Genomic DNA, 15,683 nt, shown 5'->3' on the forward strand with positions numbered 1-15,683 from the left:
GGGCACAGGCTAAGCGTGGAGTACCGTCTATGCGGGTCAGTTGGAGGGGGACCCAGTGACTTGGGGGGGAGAGGCTGGGCACACTGGGGGGCTGTCCAGAGGTCTGGGAGCTGACAGCCTGAGGGGCGGAGGCTGAGGACGGAGCCGGGCGCAGGGAAGTGCCAGCCTCCTACTGATGAGCCATGTCCAGACACCCAGGCAGCACACCTGCAACGCCTGCTCCTAGAAGTGGTCAGAGGCGTCCTCCTCTCCTGCCCCTGGTCCAGGGCCTCTGCTCCCCGCTCCCGTCCCCACCCACACCCCATCTCTCTCAGCCAGAGGCCGGCCAAGTCCCCTGACGGGGCGTCCACACCGGCCCTGCCCACCTCCCTTCTCTCCTCCATCCCAGCCTAAGTGAGACCCAGCGTGCGGCCCCTTCACTTCTCCCGAGATGAGGAAGTGGGAGCAGGAGAGTAGGGAGGGCCAGTGTTCTGGCCAACTCTCCAACCTTCAGATGGTCCCAGGCCCCACATTCCAGCACCGACCTCATAGCCTTGACACACGGGGCTGACAGGTCGGCCACGCTGTGCTGGACTGTGGCTCAGGCAGCGCCAGGCCAGGCCCTTGTGTCCATTTTATAGATGGGAACGTTGAGGACTGCACCGAGAAGGCACCCAGGAAGCCTGGTCAGCGATCAGCCGGACTGTGTGTGGGCTGTGTCCACCGTCACAGGCAGAGAAGGCTGCCTGCCCTCGGGCTTCCCCATGGGAAGGAAGCGGCAGGAACGTGGTCAGACACAATTGCCTTTATTGGTTCACAGATCCGGATGCCCAGACACGCTGCTGCAGGGAAGACCTCGGGGCGTCTTTCCTTTTCTTCCACAGCAGGTCAGCCTCATCCCACCTCCACCCCGTGTGCAGGAGCCGGGGTCAGGGGCCTCAGACTCGGACCCCTACAGTGGGGGCAGAGGGCAAGGGTCCCTGATTACCATGTCTGGGGACAGACCCTGGGCTAGGTCACACACGGGCCTCCTGGGCCGTCGAGCAGGCCAGAGGGTGTCCTGGGACGGGACGTGGTGGGTGTGGGGGGATGCCCATGAAGCAGAAGGGCTAGCGCCCCCCACAGGCCAGCACCCTGACCTGCGTCTGTGTGGCAGCTGGCTAAGGCACGGTGGCTGGGCCGTCCTGCGGCAGAGAGCCAGAGGCAAGCGCAACCCTGATCCTCTCAGGACCCGTGGCTGGCAGACAGATCACGGCTACTTTTTCCGCCGGGGGGTCTGGGAACCGCTGCTGATGTTGGGGACTGGGGAAGCTTGCTTGCTGGCGGCTACTAAGTCCTCCTGGGGGGCTGGCTTGTGCTTCTCCTCCTTGGTCAGAGGCAGGGACTGCGGGCCCAGCAGGGCCTGCATGATCTTGATGGCCCCCACAGCCCCAAGGAGTCCCCAGAGCAGGGTGGGGGCCTCCAGGGGAGACAGCTGTTTCCGTACCCAGTGGAGGGCCTGGGTCAGGGTGTTGCCAGAGCTGCGGGCCCGGGGCGGGCTTTTGTCCTGTGGGACAGGATGGAGGAGGGTCCGGGGGGTTGTCCCTGTGGGCCGGGGTCATCCCTGCCACCCACCCCTGCCTGCCTGACTCCTTACTACCTGAAGGCCAAACTGCCTGAGCAGCATGTCCAGCGTTGGGTCCCCCAGAGACACGGATGGGAAAAATTCTTCCACCCACTGGCGTCGCCACCACTGGCTGAAACAGCATGGGCGGCTCAGGTGATGCCAACTCGCAGATCCCCGCATCCCTCCTGGAGCCCAGACTCACCCCTGCTCCCAAGGATGCGAGAACCAGTACTTGTAGCGCTGGGCCCGCACGTACGTGGGCGGCTGCTTGTGGAAGGGGTAACTGGGCGTGTGGTTCTGGATGAGGCGGATCACTGAGGGCGCAGGGGGTGCACGCTCAGCACCAGGCAGCTCAACATCCGTCCTCCCCGAGGCCCCCATGAAGGTCGCCCAGACGCCCCACAGGCCCCGCCCTCCACTCAGCCTCACCAGGCTCCTTGCCCTGCAGCAGACGGAGCACCAGGCTCGTGAACCAGGGACTGTGCGTGTGGGGGCCCAGGGCCGCGAACCACATCTGCCAATCGAGGCGCGGCTGGTGGGGCACCACGACTGGGGGCGGCCGGCTCAGGTTCCCGGGTTTGTACATGAACTCGATCTCCTGCTGGGCAGAGTCCCTTTCAGCAAGGCTGGCAGGCCCTCACTCCCCCTTCTCTCCCCACCCAGGCCGGTGGGGTCCCCAGGCACCCCAGGCAGGGGCCTGAGGGAGCCCTTACCATCCAGTGGTGCCCGTCATAGCTGCCCTCCAGCACCACCTCCGGCCGCCCACCCAGACCAGTCATTCGGCGGAAAAGGCCGTAGGAGTTGGCCAGCTGCAGGTGCTCCACGGTGCCAAACAGGCGGTGGGCCCCAGTCCAGAGGCGCCCGTGGGTCGAGGGCTCCATGTAGGAGTAGGGCACCTGGAAGCGGGCAGGCGGAGGCTCAGCGATGCCCTTCCAGCCTCTCCTGACTCCTGACCCCAAAGGACTACCTACCAGAGGCTCAGCGATGCTCTTCCAGCCTCTCCTGACTCCTGACCCCAGCCCCAAAGGACTACCTACCAGAGGCTCAGCGATGCCCTTCCAGCCTCTCCTGACTCCCGACCCCAGCCCCAAAGGACTACCTACCAGGCTGATCATGAACAGAGCCACCGTGGCAGTGCCAAAGATGGACAGCTGGACGGCAGCACAGAGCTTCTGCAGCCACCCTCGCACCTGGACCCACCTGGGGGCGGAGGACAGAAATGCAGTCAGGCCCGCCCTGCACAGCTCCACCCACCCTCTTGTACCACATACCTCCAGAGGGCGGTCAGCAGTTCCCAGGCCAGAGAGGCCGCGCCCAGCCACATGGTGGGTAGGGTCACCATCTTCAGCCACTGGGAGAACTGGTGGAAGGTGAAGGCTGCAGAAGGAAGCGGGTGTGAGGAGGGATGGTTCAGCCTCCACCCTGAGCCCCCAGCTAGTACTCACTGGTTCTGGAGCGAACAACGTGCTGCTCCCAGTCCACCTCCAGGCCGAAGTAGTGCACCACGCCATAGGCCAGCAGCCCGTAGACAGCCAATTCCAGCAGCGGGGTCAGCAAGACCAGCAAGGCCTTGGGCCAGGCTGCAGGCCAAGATAGTCATGGGTCAGCTGGGAACACGGCTGGAGGGTCTACGGCCTGGGGGCTGGGGTACAGCTAGATCACTTGGTGAGCGGCAGGGCTGTCTGTCTGGGGCAGGCGGACACTCACAGCTGGGCATCCTCTTGCGGCGGCTGGTGCTAGACTTGGCAGCCAGGTGTGCGTCATCCAGGAGGGCGGTGGTGAGCACCAGGGTGAGCAGGTTGAAGAAGTTATAGTTGCCAGTGACGATAATCAGGACTTGCAGCAAGACCTGGGGAGGGTCTGGACTCAGCTCACAGGGGCCGCCCCCTTCCCGGGCCCTTCGGAGCCTGATTCCAGGCCCCTCTGCATCTCCCCCACCGAGCTCTCCCGCAGGCCCCTGCACTTTCTGAGTCACCTCCTGGCCTCTGTTCTCCCACTTCACTTCCTCCACCTTGGCTTATCCCTTTGATGGCTCCCACCAGCATCTGGAGAAAACCCAAGCTTGGCATGCCTCACGCAGCCCTTCCTCACGCACCCCTGCCGACTCAGGTCAGACGTCCTCCAGTGACGCTGTAGCCCCACCGCACAGGCACACCTTCATACCCCAGGCTAACGAGCTCCTCTGCCCCCGAGGCCCTTCTGACTGCCTGGCAGCAGACACCCATCCCCAGTAGAGCCCTCTGGGCAGTGCAGAGCAAGGTCAAGTCCTGCCAGTCTTGCTGATGGCTAAGGAGCCACCCACCTGGGAGTAGAAGGCAGCCAACCGCAGGCGGCGAACGGGAGCGAAAAACAGAGGCGGCACCGCAACCTCGATGAGGAAGGTGGCCACCACGCTGAGCTTGTGCAGCCAGACAGGCAGGTGGTGGGCAAACCAGGCAGCCGGTGTGGGCAGGCACTGAGTCTCGTAGTGGTAGGTGAGGGCTGGAGGGGACAGGCGGGCGGTCAGGCCTGGGCAGAGCCCCCAGCACTGCCCCACGTCCAGGCAGGGACCCTCACCAGTGAGCCCCCACCATGCGGGGCAACGGCTAGTCAACTTGACCACACCCGAGGCAAACATGAGGCGGAACAGCAGCCAGCGCACGAGCCAGAAGGGGAGACCTTCATGGGGGGAGACCCCTCCCAGCTTGCCCTGGGGGGCCTGCTTGTGGTTGGGGGGTAGCCCCAGAGGGGCCACCAGCACGGCCAGGAAGCCCGTCTCCAGCAGCAGGGAATCCCTATGGGGAGAAAAAATAGCACAGAGGCCCTCCTCCCCATCAAGGCTGCTCCCCTAAGGGGGTCTTCCTGAGAGAGACAAACACATCCCACCCCATCTCACCCACCCAGCCTTCTGTAGCCCAAGGCCCAACAGTCACTCACCACTGGAAATAAAGAAACACCTGGCCCACCTGCAGGGAGAAGGGTGGTCAGGAAGCACGGGCTGTGAGTCTGCAGGGGCTGGGGAGAGGGCGGGTGGGCCTGGAGGGAGATGGAGGCAAGGGTCCCAGTGGCACATCCCCCACTTGCCTGGTAGGCAGACAGGTAGGTGACCCAGAGCAGCAGGTACACAAGCAGGTGGCGCAGCTGGCGCGTCAGCAGGGCACCCAGGGCCAGCAGGGTGCCCAGCAGGCTCAGCAGCTCCAGGCCCTGGGCAGTGTCCAGCCCCAGAAGCGGCGCTTCCCACAGCAGCGTGGGGGTCTCCCACAGCTGCTGCCAGCGGCCCTTTCCCTGGGGCCGCAGTGTCCTCCGGGCAGGCAGTATGCCCTCGGGGCCGTACAGGCCTGTGGGAGGGCACATCAGGGCAGGCCCTGGACGGGGCCGGAGGAGACGAGACTCCCCGCACCAGCCAGGGCCTGCGGATCTGCCCTCCCCAACCCAGGTCGGGGCCAGCAGATTCTCCCTCCAGACAGGTCAAGGCCTGCAGACCCTCCAGACCCTCGCGCAGAGGTCAGAACCCAGAACCGTACCCCTGCACGCCTGCCCACGGCCCACAACCCCGCGGCTCGCAGGACACAAACCGCAGGCCCCGACCTCATGCATCCGGGCCTGGACCTCACCGCCCCTACACAGCGGAGTGTCGGGTGCGGAAATGAGAGGGTCACAGGACCCGGGTTGGGGGGGTTCCCGCCTGGTGGCACTCCGCTCTTGGCGCCCTCACCCGGGATCTGCATGTAAAGGGAAGCGAAGGCGAACATAAAGACGGCGGCCACGCCCTGGAGAAAGAGCTGCCGTGGGAGCCGGGAGCCCGCCATGTCCGCTACGCGGCGGGCTGGACAGGATCCCAGGGTCCGCGCCGGCCCCGCCCCCCCGCGCCGGCCCCGCCCCCCCGCGCCGGCCCCGCCCCCCTAGTCGGACCCCTCGTCCCCCCGCCGGCGGCAGCGGCAAGTCCCGCCCCCCGCCCCTCCCCTCCCCGAGCCGGCTCCTCCGCGCCGGCCCCGCCCCTCCGCGCCGGCCCCGCCCCTCCGCGCCGGCCGCAGCTGCAAGCCCCACCCCGCCTCACGCAGGCGTGGGCCCCTTCCCCGCTCACGCCCCGCCTCCGGCGCGTCTGCATCCTTTCCGGCGTGAGGCGGCCGCTCTGCGTCAAGTTGTGCGCGCGTCGCTGCGCGCTACGTATCTTCCTGGGCGGGAACAGCAAAATGGCGCCAGAAGTAGTGGCGGGCTGAGCGCACCGGCCCCTCTGGAAGCCGGCGCTGTGGTCCCCGGGCCGATCCGGCTCCTCCCGAACATGGAGGACGTGGAGGCGCGCTTCGCCCACCTCCTGCTGCCCATCCGCGACCTCACCAGGAACTGGGAGGTGGACGTGGCGGCCCAGCTGGGCGAATATCTTGAGGAGGTGAGGGCGGCCCCGGGGAGTGGCGCGGGGCGGGGGCTGCGGGGCTCTGCCGCCTCTGGGGCGTGTGCCGCCGCCGTCTGGCGCTCTGACTGCACTCATCTGCAGGCTCGTTCCCTTTTTCCCAGCTCCATCTCTTCTCGAAATCATCCCTTACTTGATAGCCTGGAGCTGTCATTAGAGATCGCTTTCTGTTAATGAGCCTTGAAATCGATCTAGTGAGTAGCGACCAGCATTTTTCTGTAATAGAGTAGAATAGTGTGCATGTGTGGCTGTGTGAGGTCTGGGTCACGATGCAGGAGGGAGCTCTTATGTTAGACTTTCAAGCCAGTGTCAAGCTGCTGCCAGGGCTCCACCGTCAGCATTGAACCTTTTCCCCATAACTGACAGCATGTCTAGACCTCGTTAAAGAGCTGTCCGCTCCATTTCTGCACTTCACTTTCACTGCTCAGCCCGCTTCGTCTGCTCTTTTGTTGATCAATAACGATCCATGGGTCACCAGAAGAGTCATTTTGTTCAACTTAGCAGCATTTGATGAGTTGACGACATCCTCTTTTTTGAAACAGGTTTTGTTTCCTGTCTAGTTTCGGTGTTGAACTCCTCAGGGCGTGGCCTGAGCCATCTTCTTACACATTTCCCCTAAACCACTTCATTTATTTCCATGATTTTAAGTACCACTTGTATGAGGACAGTTGCTGGGTTTACTTATTTACTCTCCCCTCCCTCGGTTTATATTTCCATTCCAGGCCTTTTCTCTGATTCTGGTCTTGATATTCCACTTAGATGTTACACAAGCTTCTCAGGTTTAATAGAGTTAAAGGAGTTGTTGTTGCTCGCTCACTTATTCGTGTCTGACTCTTTGTGACCCCGTGGACTGCAGCACGCCAGGCATCCCTGTCCTTCACCATCTCCCAGAGCTTGCTGAAACTCATCTCCATTGAGTCAGTGCTGCCATCCAACCATCTCATCCTCTGTCGTCCCCTTCTCCTCCTGGGGAGGGGTCTTTTCTAATGAATCGGCTCTACGAATCAGGTAGCCAAAGTATTGGAGCTTCAGCTTCAGCATCGGCCCTTCCAATGAATATTCAGGAATGATTTCCTTTAGGATTGACTGGTTTGATCTCCTTGCAGTCCAAGGGACTCTCAAGAGTCTTCTCCAACACCACAGTTTAAAAACACCATTTCTTTGGAATTGATCATCAGTTTAAAGGAGAGCTCTTTATTTTCCCGCTCAGAGCTCAGCCTTTCTGATCGTGGCACGTGGCACCAGTGTTCCTCGAAGTGAAAGCTCAGAGCTAGGGAAACCTGGCACTGCACACCAGTTCACCCCTGGCTTCTATCAGTTGCGTCACCAGAACTTCAGTTAATCTGTCTTCCATTTCCCCTGATCCAGGCCACAGTCTGGCTCCCATTCATGTTGAAACCTTCATTCTTGGACTCCCTACTCGTATTTTTGGCTCCATCCAATTCATGCTCCACCCAGCAGCAAGTGTGACATTTAAAATCAGGCTGCAGCACTGCCCTGCCTAATACCCCTTAGTGGCTTTCCATTGCTCCCAGGATAGAAGCCAAGCTTCCTTCTCTGAATCTGGCCCTGCTCACTGTTTTATCTTTTTCTTAGGCTGTTCTTTGAACCAGTCAGCCTGCAACACGCAAGCTCATTCCTGGCTGCACTTCACACACATACACACACACACACACATTTATGTTTTCTGTATTCAGTGGCAAAATTTTTTTGCCCAGTTCTTTGTATGACTAACTTTCTTGTCCTGTACCTCTCTGTTTAATATCAGCTGACTGCCGTGTCTAAAATAGTTCTCTCTGTTATAGTACCTTCTGTATTGTAGAATGTTCATCTTCAGCTGGTTTCTAACTTGTTTATGGTCTTTCCACACTAGAATGTAAATTCTGCGTGGGCAGGGACTATCTTCATTCTCTCTTCCTTTTGCTTAATAGAATGCCTGGCACACAGTGGGTGCAGAATAAATGTTAAATGGACACTTGATCTGACGACTGACCTCTGCTTGAACACACAGTCTCCTGAGAGAATGCAGAGAACTATGCTAGCTGGAGCTGCGTTGAGCGGGGTGCTTGGGGATGCCTGGTGAACCTACTTGCTTGGTCTGCTCCTCTCCTGCTTCGTATGTCTGCTTCTCCAAACCTTTTCTGTCCCCTGAAGTCATTTCTCTGTCTGTAGTTTTGTCATTCTCCTCCTTTCATTTTCCACACAGCTGCCAGAACATTCTTTTTTACCTTAGGAGAGAGAGCTGGTCTAGATGGGTTTGGGGATTGTTGGCATGTGGACACAGATTTAAAGGGTGGTGGGAACTGGGGCTCAGGAGAGGCTGGGGGGTTAGGAGTTGCAGAGGAAGGAGGATGATGTACTTGGAAGTGTTTCCTGAGTTTTCTGCTCGAAGGATGGAGACCCCAGCATTTTGTCTCTCTCTTCCCCACCCTTGAGAGTCCCCCGTCTTTCTCTTGGGGTGGGGTCTTCCTGCTGGAGTCTGGCTGAGCTGGCCCCGACTAGGATAGGCGCAGTGTGAGCACCTCTAGAGAGGAGCTGGTATGTAGCTCTGGCCATCTCTGGATGATGCACCCTAGGGACCTGCGTCTTCCAAAACACTAGGTCTTAGAGGTTACAGGAAGTAGAGGGAAAGACCTGTCTTTCCCCTCCAAAAAAACGGACAGCTGGCAAACCCCAGGCAGAGCCAGAGCTGTTCGGAAGGGCTGCTTGTGATGACAGGCACCTTGGGCCACTGGCGCTGGGGGGCTGGGTCGGGCGGGCTGCCGGGAGGAGGGTGCGTGGGCGCTGGGGGGGTGGGGCGGGCGGGCTGCCGGGAGGAGGGTGCGTGGACTCCCCACTGCCCCTCGTGTCTTGCAGCTGGACCAGATCTGCATTTCTTTTGACAAAGGCAGGACCACGATGAACTTCATTGAGGCGGCGCTGCTGATCCAGGGCTCTGCCTGTGTCTACAGTAAGAAGGTGGGCCCGCCTGGCTGCTGATCTCAGAGGGTAGTGTCTCGTGGGACCAAGGTCTGCTGTCTCGCTGGGCAGGTGGCAGGGTCAACCCTGTCTCTGAGTTGCCTCAGCATCACCTCCCAGCTCGTCCTCCAAGTCCTTGGCCCTTTTAACACGGAAGAACAGAATGGGTTTAAAATTGTAGGGTTGGGAATTCCCTGGTGGTCCAGCAGTTAGGACCCCATGCTTCTGGGGGATGGATTTGCTCCCTGAGTGGGGAACTAAGATCCTGTATGCCATGCCACACGGCCCAAAAAAGAGATGGTCAGTAACTAGATCAGTGACTCTCAACCCACGCTACAGTCCAAACAATTACCAGCGCCTAGGCCTCACCCAAACTGACTAGATCAGAATCCCTGGGTGGTGGTGGGTTGGAAGGGGGGTAGATATCTGGATTTTTTGAACTATCCTCACTGACAGTCAGTATTGAAAACCATGGGTGGGGGCAGGGAAAAGGGGAGCTGGGAGAGGGATATGGACGAAACAGAGCAGCGGGGGAAGCCGGTCAGGAGCAGGTCAGGAGCGCACTGACGGGCTTGCCGCTAAGGAGAAGAGACAGCTCTCAGGACACTGCTGAGAAGGCGGACCCAGGGGTTGTCAGAGTCCACGCCTAAGGCCCCAGGTTTCACACGGAGCATGTGAGTCAGCTACTGAGAACCAGCTACTGTGTAAGAAACTTGGAGAGTGAGGTGTGGCTAAAGATCAAAGTTGCCGAGGGAAATGCGAACTAAAAGACCAGTTGAAAGCACTGGTAGTCCAATGGAGATTAAACACACCTCACTATTTGCCAGGGCACCCGTGCGCATGTTGGAGATTTTCCTCCAGCAGTGCTACCCTGTCTGTCCTCTAGTGGAGGAGCAGGGAAGAGGGGACCACAGCAATGACCCACTCATCGGCGGTTCAGTGGGGGGCGGGGAGTAAAAGGCGCCCAGAAGGAAGTTTAGAAGTGTGTTGAGGAGCTCAGTACGAGGACCCTCAGGACAGAGGAGGGGAAGCCGCCAACTTGCAGGTTAACTGACGCAAGGACCCACCTCGGGCACCGTGAGTTATGAAGACGATTTGAGAATTCATTGGTTTTCTCTTAGATGATCCCATGAGTCGGGGTCTTTTGTCGTGCATTTGTCCTCAGAGGGAATGTTGGCAATTAACTTTGAAAGGGCAAACACAAGGCGCACCTGTGGGCAAATACATAGACGGGCAGATGTGTGCTTTTAGCAGGTGCAGTAAAACGTTAACACGGAGTCTAGAAGGTGTGAGGGGAGCATGTGCTGTAGTCAGCACTGTCTAACTGGTCTTTCCGAGCTGATGGAAATGTTCTATGATCTAACGTGTGTGGCTCCTGGGTCCTTGAAATGTGGCATGCGTGACTGAGGAATCTGGCGTTTTGTTAACTTTTAATTAGATTTAAATTGATAGCATCACATGTGGCTCGTGGCTGCTGGATTTCTGTATCCCTGGTGCGGGTCCTGGACCCGTCACTGGTGGGGTTGCTCTGATTCTCTGAGTCTCATGAGAACAGCACCAGCACTGATGCCGAGTGAACGAGGCGGAGCATGAGGCACAGTCCTGTGTGGCAGACACTTAAGAAAGCTCATGTGTATTTTTTCTGGTGAGTGGGATCCATGCCCTCAGGGGCGCGTTGTCCTCTTGGGTGCTGTCACCCAGAGGGAGAGGCCTAGGCCGTGCGTGTGTGCACCCTACTGGTGGGTGCTTTGTGGTCAGGATCTGAAAAACCCCAACCCTCACCCCTAGCAGTGGGGCCCCACAGGCTATGGCTGGACTGTGACGGGCCGGCAGAGACCCGCGGGTGCTTCTGCAGGTGGGGGCTGGTTGGTGTGCCCCCGTGAAGTCAGACCTGGTTGTGGGGGCCAGGGCCGCAGGGTTGAGGTGGCCACATCTGCGGCGGTGTGGAGTGGGGGCACAGGAGGGGGGCTTCGGCTGTTCGGTGATGCTGGGGAGGCATAGTGGTTGCATTGGAGCAGGGTTTTTGGCAGCCAAATGGGCAGGAATTTGGAGAGAACACCCAGGCGTCTTGGTACTCGGACAACTAGTTCGGAAGGTTCTGGGAAGAGCCCCCCCCTTTCTCGTCCTCACTGCCGGCTTCTGGTTGCCAGGTGGAATACCTCTACTCCCTGGTCTACCAGGCTCTCGACTTCATCTCTGGCAAGAAGTGAGTGTGGAGGGGGTGCCCGTGTGTCCACTGTCTGTGCGGCCAGGCGGCCCCTCACCTGTGGTGCCCTTGCACTGGTCCTCTCAGGCAGGCCAAGCAGCTGTCCTCCAAGCCAGAAGATGGGACCGTTGGGGATGCCAGCTCCAGGGCCCCCCAGGAGGCAGAGCAGAAGGTGAGGCTTCCTGGGTGTCTGGCGGTGCCCACTGTGCTAGCCGGGCCCACCCTGAGCCCTCTGTCTCCCCACAGTTCCTGGCGTTGGACGACCTCTCTGACTCCTGTGCTAACGTGGATCTCAGGGGTGACCAGGTCCTCAGTGTGAGTGCCCCCTCCTGAGTTTAGCTGATGGGGGTGTGGAGGGTGGTGTTGTGGCCTGTGGGTTCCCACGGTTCACCCACTCTTGGCCTCTGCGTAGGGGACCCTCATCCCCCTCCTGCCCAATGCCCTGGTCGCCCCGGACGAGATGGAGAAGAATAGTAACCCCCTGTACAGGTGCGGGCTTGAGCCTGGTGGGTGGAGGGTGGGGTGCTGGGGAAGGGTCTCTGCAGCGCCTGTGTTTTGCCAGCTGTCAGGGGGAGGTCCTGGCCAGCCGGAAGGATTTCAGGGTGAACACGTGCACGCCGCACCCCAGAGGCACGTTCTTGTTGGAGCCGGTGGGCGTGTCCCTCATGGAGGCTCTGCAGCCTAGGAACCCGAAGGGTGAGGACTCGGGCGGGGGCGATACGGGCTCCCGTTGGGGCCCCTGCTCCCACCCTCTGGGCCTCTTTGCCCCGTCTTTGCCCACAGCTGGCTCAGCCCCAGAGGGCCCGAGTCCTGTGCCTGGGCTGTGCTCTCCCTCCCTGGTTCTGGCCATGTGGGGCCCTGGGGGGAGCCTTGTAATGGGGAGCAGGGCTGACCGTGTTCAATCCCTGGTCTCCCAGAGCCTGGAAGGGCTGAGGAGCAGCCAATGGAAGTCTCTGTGTGCGGGAGTCCCGGCCCGGTGCTCAGCATCTCCCAGGAGCCAGGTGAGAAGTGAGCTCCCAGGCGGGCCTGCAGGGAGGGCTGGGGAGGGGCCTCTGCGCTCAGCACCCTAGCCTGTCCACCGCTCCAGCCTGAGGGGGGCTGAGGCTTGGGGGGCAGGCCTCCGTGCCTAGGCCCACCTTTGCCAGCTGCGCTGTCTTGGTTCAGTGACTGCCCTTGGACCACCCTCCTCTCTGAGCAGACAGAGGCGGCAGCATTTAAAGAGGAAGACTACCTAAAAATAAAATGAACCAAACAAAACAGCAGTATGATGCGAGTATACCGTCTGCACTGTCTGGTTCCCACACGTGAAGCTGAGACAGGAACGGCCCTTCATCCCGAGGCGCAGCCCTCGCTGCCTGGCCTTTGAGCTCCCAGGGCTGACTGGTCTCCTGTCCCTGCCAGGCTCCTCTCCAGAAGGCCCAGCGCCCAGAGGTGGGGGCGTGGGAGAGGACGGAGAGGATGCAGAAGGGGCGGTGGAGCCCCCTGAGGCCTCAGCACCTGAGGTCCCGATGGAGCCCCCGGAGCCCAGGAGCCCTGAGCAGGTGGGACCCCGGGGAGGCCTGCCGAGCTCCCGCCCTCAGCCAGGCAAGCCCCGGGGGGATAGCGCGCGTGAGGCAGGCGGCCCCCTGGTCTGCCTGCTTGCTGGTCCTCGTGCGGCAGGGTGCTGGGTGTGTCCCCCAGCTGGCCCCGGCCCTACACCCTGCCCTTTTGAGCAGCACCTTTCACGTTTCTCCCTCTGAGCGGAGCAGCTGCTGCTCCTCAGGGGTGGACTGGTGTCCAGGGTGCTCATGGGGTACCACCCAGAATGGCACTGGGCTTGAGGCCAGGCTGGCAGGAGCGGACGGGCCTGTCAAGTTTGGTTGGTTGTTTTTGCTGTGCTTAATTGCTCAGTTATGTCTGACTCTCTGTGACGCCATGGACTGCAGCCCGCCAGCCTCCTCCACCCATGGGGATTCTCCAGGCAAGGATACTGGAGTGGGTTGCCATGCCCTCCTCCAGGGGATCTTCCTAACCCAGGGATGGAACCCAGGTCTTCCGCATTGCAGGCAGATTCTTTACCGTCTGTTTTTTTTTCTGGAAGAAGTATCTCGTGACCACTAGTCTCCTAGTTTCTATCTTCTAAAGTTTCTACCAGCTTTTTACTTTTCAGTTGTTGAACTCTGCCCCCAGGGGGTTTCTGCAGGGTTCCCCGTGTCTGGCCCCAGAGCAGAGCTGCGGGGGGCCTGGAGTCCTGGGTGGAGGAGGACAGGGGAACCCCTGGTGTTCCTTTGCAGAGTGCTGCCCAGCCCAGGAGGTGTACACTGCGGGAGCGGAAGGAGGCCCCGGAGCCCGCATCCCGGCTGAAGGTGAGGGGTGGGCGGGCGTGGAGCCCGGCGGGGGGTGCGTGCCCTTGGTGGTGGCGTCTGTTGAGCACTCTTCCTTCCCCCAGCGCTGGGCCTCTCTGCTGCAGCTCCAGGGCCCCCCCCTCCCCGTGTGTCTCGACTGGGGGAGGGTGCGCGTCCTCCACTCTCCTGTGTCTGCTTGTGCTCTGTGCTCAGGACACCCCAGACCCCTGGCAGGGCCTGGACCCCTTCGACTCCCCGGATTCTAAGCCCTTCAGGAAAGGTAACGCGGAGGGCACTGCCCCTGGGCACCGGGGGTGGGGGCTGGGCTCACCCAGCTTGAGTGGAGGTTGGGGCTCCAGGGCCTGTGGGCACGGAGACTGCCCTGGGCTGTGGTTGTGCTCCGGGACCACCTGTCTGCCCCCAGGTAGGCCCTACTCTGTGCCCCCCCGCGTGGAGGAAGCGCCAGGACAGAAGCGTAAGAGGAAGGGGGCCGTCAAGCTGCAGGACTTCCACCAGTGGTACCTTGCCGCCTGTGCGTGGGGCTCGGGGCGGGCGCGGCCGTGGGCCTTGGCTCGGCCCCTGCTGACCCGGTCTTCTTGCAGATGCCGACCACGCCGACAGCAGGAGGTCCCGGCGAAAGGGCCCTTCCTTCGCAGGTGAGCCTGGGGCCTGGGGCTCTTCGAGGGAGGCTGACCCCATGCTGCACCGCCCCCCTCAGCCTGGGGAGGCCTGAGGCCAAGTGGACTGGGGTGGGCCTGGGCAGGATGAGGGAGCCCCCTCACGAGGCTTGTGTGTGCAGACATGGAGGTTCTGTACTGGAAGCATGTGAAGGAGCAGCTGGAGACGCTCCGGAAGATGCAGAGGAGGGAGGCAAGTGCCGGTCACCACGTGGACCCTGCGGGGCCCTGGTGGGAGACAGCAGTGCCTCTGAGAGGCTGTCTCTGCACAGGCGGCTGAGCGGTGGCTGCCAAGGGCCGAGCAGGGGCTGTGGCCTGTGGAAGAGGACCGCCTGGAGGACTCGGTGGAAGACCTGGAAGCCGCAGGTGGGGGTCTCTGGGGGCAGGCCAGGGCAGGGCTCAGTGCCTGCTGCAGCCTAACCGGCCTTTTGCCCGGGTGCTCCCTTCTCAGCAGATGACTTCCTAGAGCCTGAGGAGTACGCAGAACCCGAGGGGGCAGAGCCCGGGGAAGATGCAGACATGGGTAGGTCTGGGAGTAGGCTGCTGGCCCAAGGGCCCAAGGGGCCCCTGAAGATGGGAGGAAGGAAAGAGTGAGGTTGACGGCTGCACTTTTGCAGAAGCGGAAGCCATGCCAGTGTCTCTGCGCTATGAGGAGCTGGTCCAAAAGAATGTGGTAGGCCCAGGTCAGAGTGGGGGGAGCCGGGGGGGCGGGGGAGGGCCCTGCACTCAGCTGGTGGCCCCTGGTCCTCCCCCAGGAGCTCTTCGTCACCACCTCGAGGCAGGAGCTCATCCAGGAGACGGAGCTGAAGCAGCATTTCAGGGGCTGGGAGGACGCCATCCAGACGCTGCTCCAGGAGCAGGTGAGGTGGGCCGGGTGGGGCCCTGGCCGAGCACCGGTGTCCCCTGCTGCCTGCCTTGGGCCAGCCCAGGACCTGCCCCTCCCCTCTGCAGGAGGAGCACGTGCCCTTTGACATCCACACCTATGGGGACCAGGTGGTCTCACGGTTCAGCCAGCTCAACCAGTGGTGTCCCTTTGCCAAGCTGGTGGCAGGCCAGCCTGCCTTCGAAGTGTGTCGCTCCATGCTGGCCTCGTTGCAGCTGGTGAGTGGCCCAGGAGTCTGGGAGGGAAGTGGGCCCTGGTCTCTGCTGACGCTTTGTCCCCATAGGCCAATGACTACACAGTGGAGATCACCCAGCAGCCGGGGCTAGAGGCGGCCGTGGACACCATGTCCCTGAGACTGCTCACATACCAGCGGGCCCACAAGCGCTTCCAGACCTATGCCGCCCCCTCCACGGTGCAGCCCTGAGTGGGGAGCGCCGAGGCCAGGGTTGGGCCCTGGAGCCTGTTCCCCGCTGGACACCGGGTGTGCGTCCGCTCAGTCTACTTTGCTCCCTGGCTGGCCCAGCCTAATAAAGGATTGCCATCCTACCAGCCCCTTCAAACAAAAACCGAAACCTTTACCGAACCGTTCTGTGTAGGGGAGAGGGCTGTCTGTCCCCTGCACCCCAGGAGGCAACCAGGCCCCCAGCCCCCTTCCCGCCA

The 15,683-nt window shown here is 61.3% G+C and overlaps 2 protein-coding genes across 12 annotated transcripts; one reads left to right on the plus strand and one right to left on the minus strand.

Moving 5' to 3' along the window:
- Positions 1-769: 769 nt before the first annotated feature.
- LMF2 (lipase maturation factor 2) lies at positions 770-5,416 on the minus strand. Of its 5 annotated transcripts, none has more exons than XM_081591083.1 (14): positions 5,280-5,416; positions 4,649-4,902; positions 4,502-4,530; positions 4,142-4,359; positions 3,888-4,066; positions 3,293-3,434; positions 3,031-3,165; positions 2,857-2,962; positions 2,689-2,785; positions 2,299-2,481; positions 2,015-2,183; positions 1,788-1,899; positions 1,619-1,711; positions 770-931 (listed from the first exon to the last, which is right to left on the minus strand). In XM_081591083.1, exons 1-14 carry the CDS (start codon positions 5,371-5,373, stop codon positions 874-876), a joined length of 1,869 nt encoding a protein of 622 aa, XP_081447209.1. In that variant the 5' UTR covers positions 5,374-5,416; the 3' UTR covers positions 770-873. The 5 variants fall into 5 exon arrangements, with proteins under 5 accessions (XP_081447209.1, XP_081447211.1, XP_081447208.1 ...); XM_081591085.1 differs by having other exon boundaries at positions 770-1,525; XM_081591082.1 differs by having other exon boundaries at positions 1,619-1,715.
- A 325-nt stretch (positions 5,417-5,741) lies between these two features.
- On the plus strand, positions 5,742-15,589 carry NCAPH2 (non-SMC condensin II complex subunit H2). 7 transcript variants are annotated; one of them, XM_081591086.1, is made up of 20 exons: positions 5,742-5,954; positions 8,832-8,933; positions 11,084-11,139; positions 11,227-11,311; positions 11,386-11,454; positions 11,552-11,628; positions 11,702-11,847; positions 12,057-12,140; positions 12,541-12,680; positions 13,413-13,484; positions 13,677-13,743; positions 13,888-13,995; positions 14,066-14,119; positions 14,263-14,333; positions 14,413-14,506; positions 14,595-14,663; positions 14,758-14,813; positions 14,896-15,000; positions 15,092-15,241; positions 15,307-15,589. In XM_081591086.1, exons 1-20 carry the CDS (start codon positions 5,847-5,849, stop codon positions 15,445-15,447), a joined length of 1,854 nt encoding a protein of 617 aa, XP_081447212.1. In that variant the 5' UTR covers positions 5,742-5,846; the 3' UTR covers positions 15,448-15,589. The 7 variants fall into 7 exon arrangements, with proteins under 7 accessions (XP_081447212.1, XP_081447213.1, XP_081447215.1 ...); XM_081591087.1 differs by having other exon boundaries at positions 11,702-11,835; positions 14,592-14,663; XM_081591089.1 differs by having other exon boundaries at positions 11,702-11,835; positions 14,592-14,663; positions 14,761-14,813.
- The last annotated feature ends 94 nt before the right edge of the window (positions 15,590-15,683 follow it).

Source organism: Giraffa tippelskirchi, chromosome 4 (genome assembly GCF_054371585.1).
Source record: "Giraffa tippelskirchi isolate mGirTip1 chromosome 4, T2T-mGirTip1v1.2.pri, whole genome shotgun sequence".
Lineage (NCBI taxonomy): Eukaryota > Metazoa > Chordata > Mammalia > Artiodactyla > Giraffidae > Giraffa > Giraffa tippelskirchi.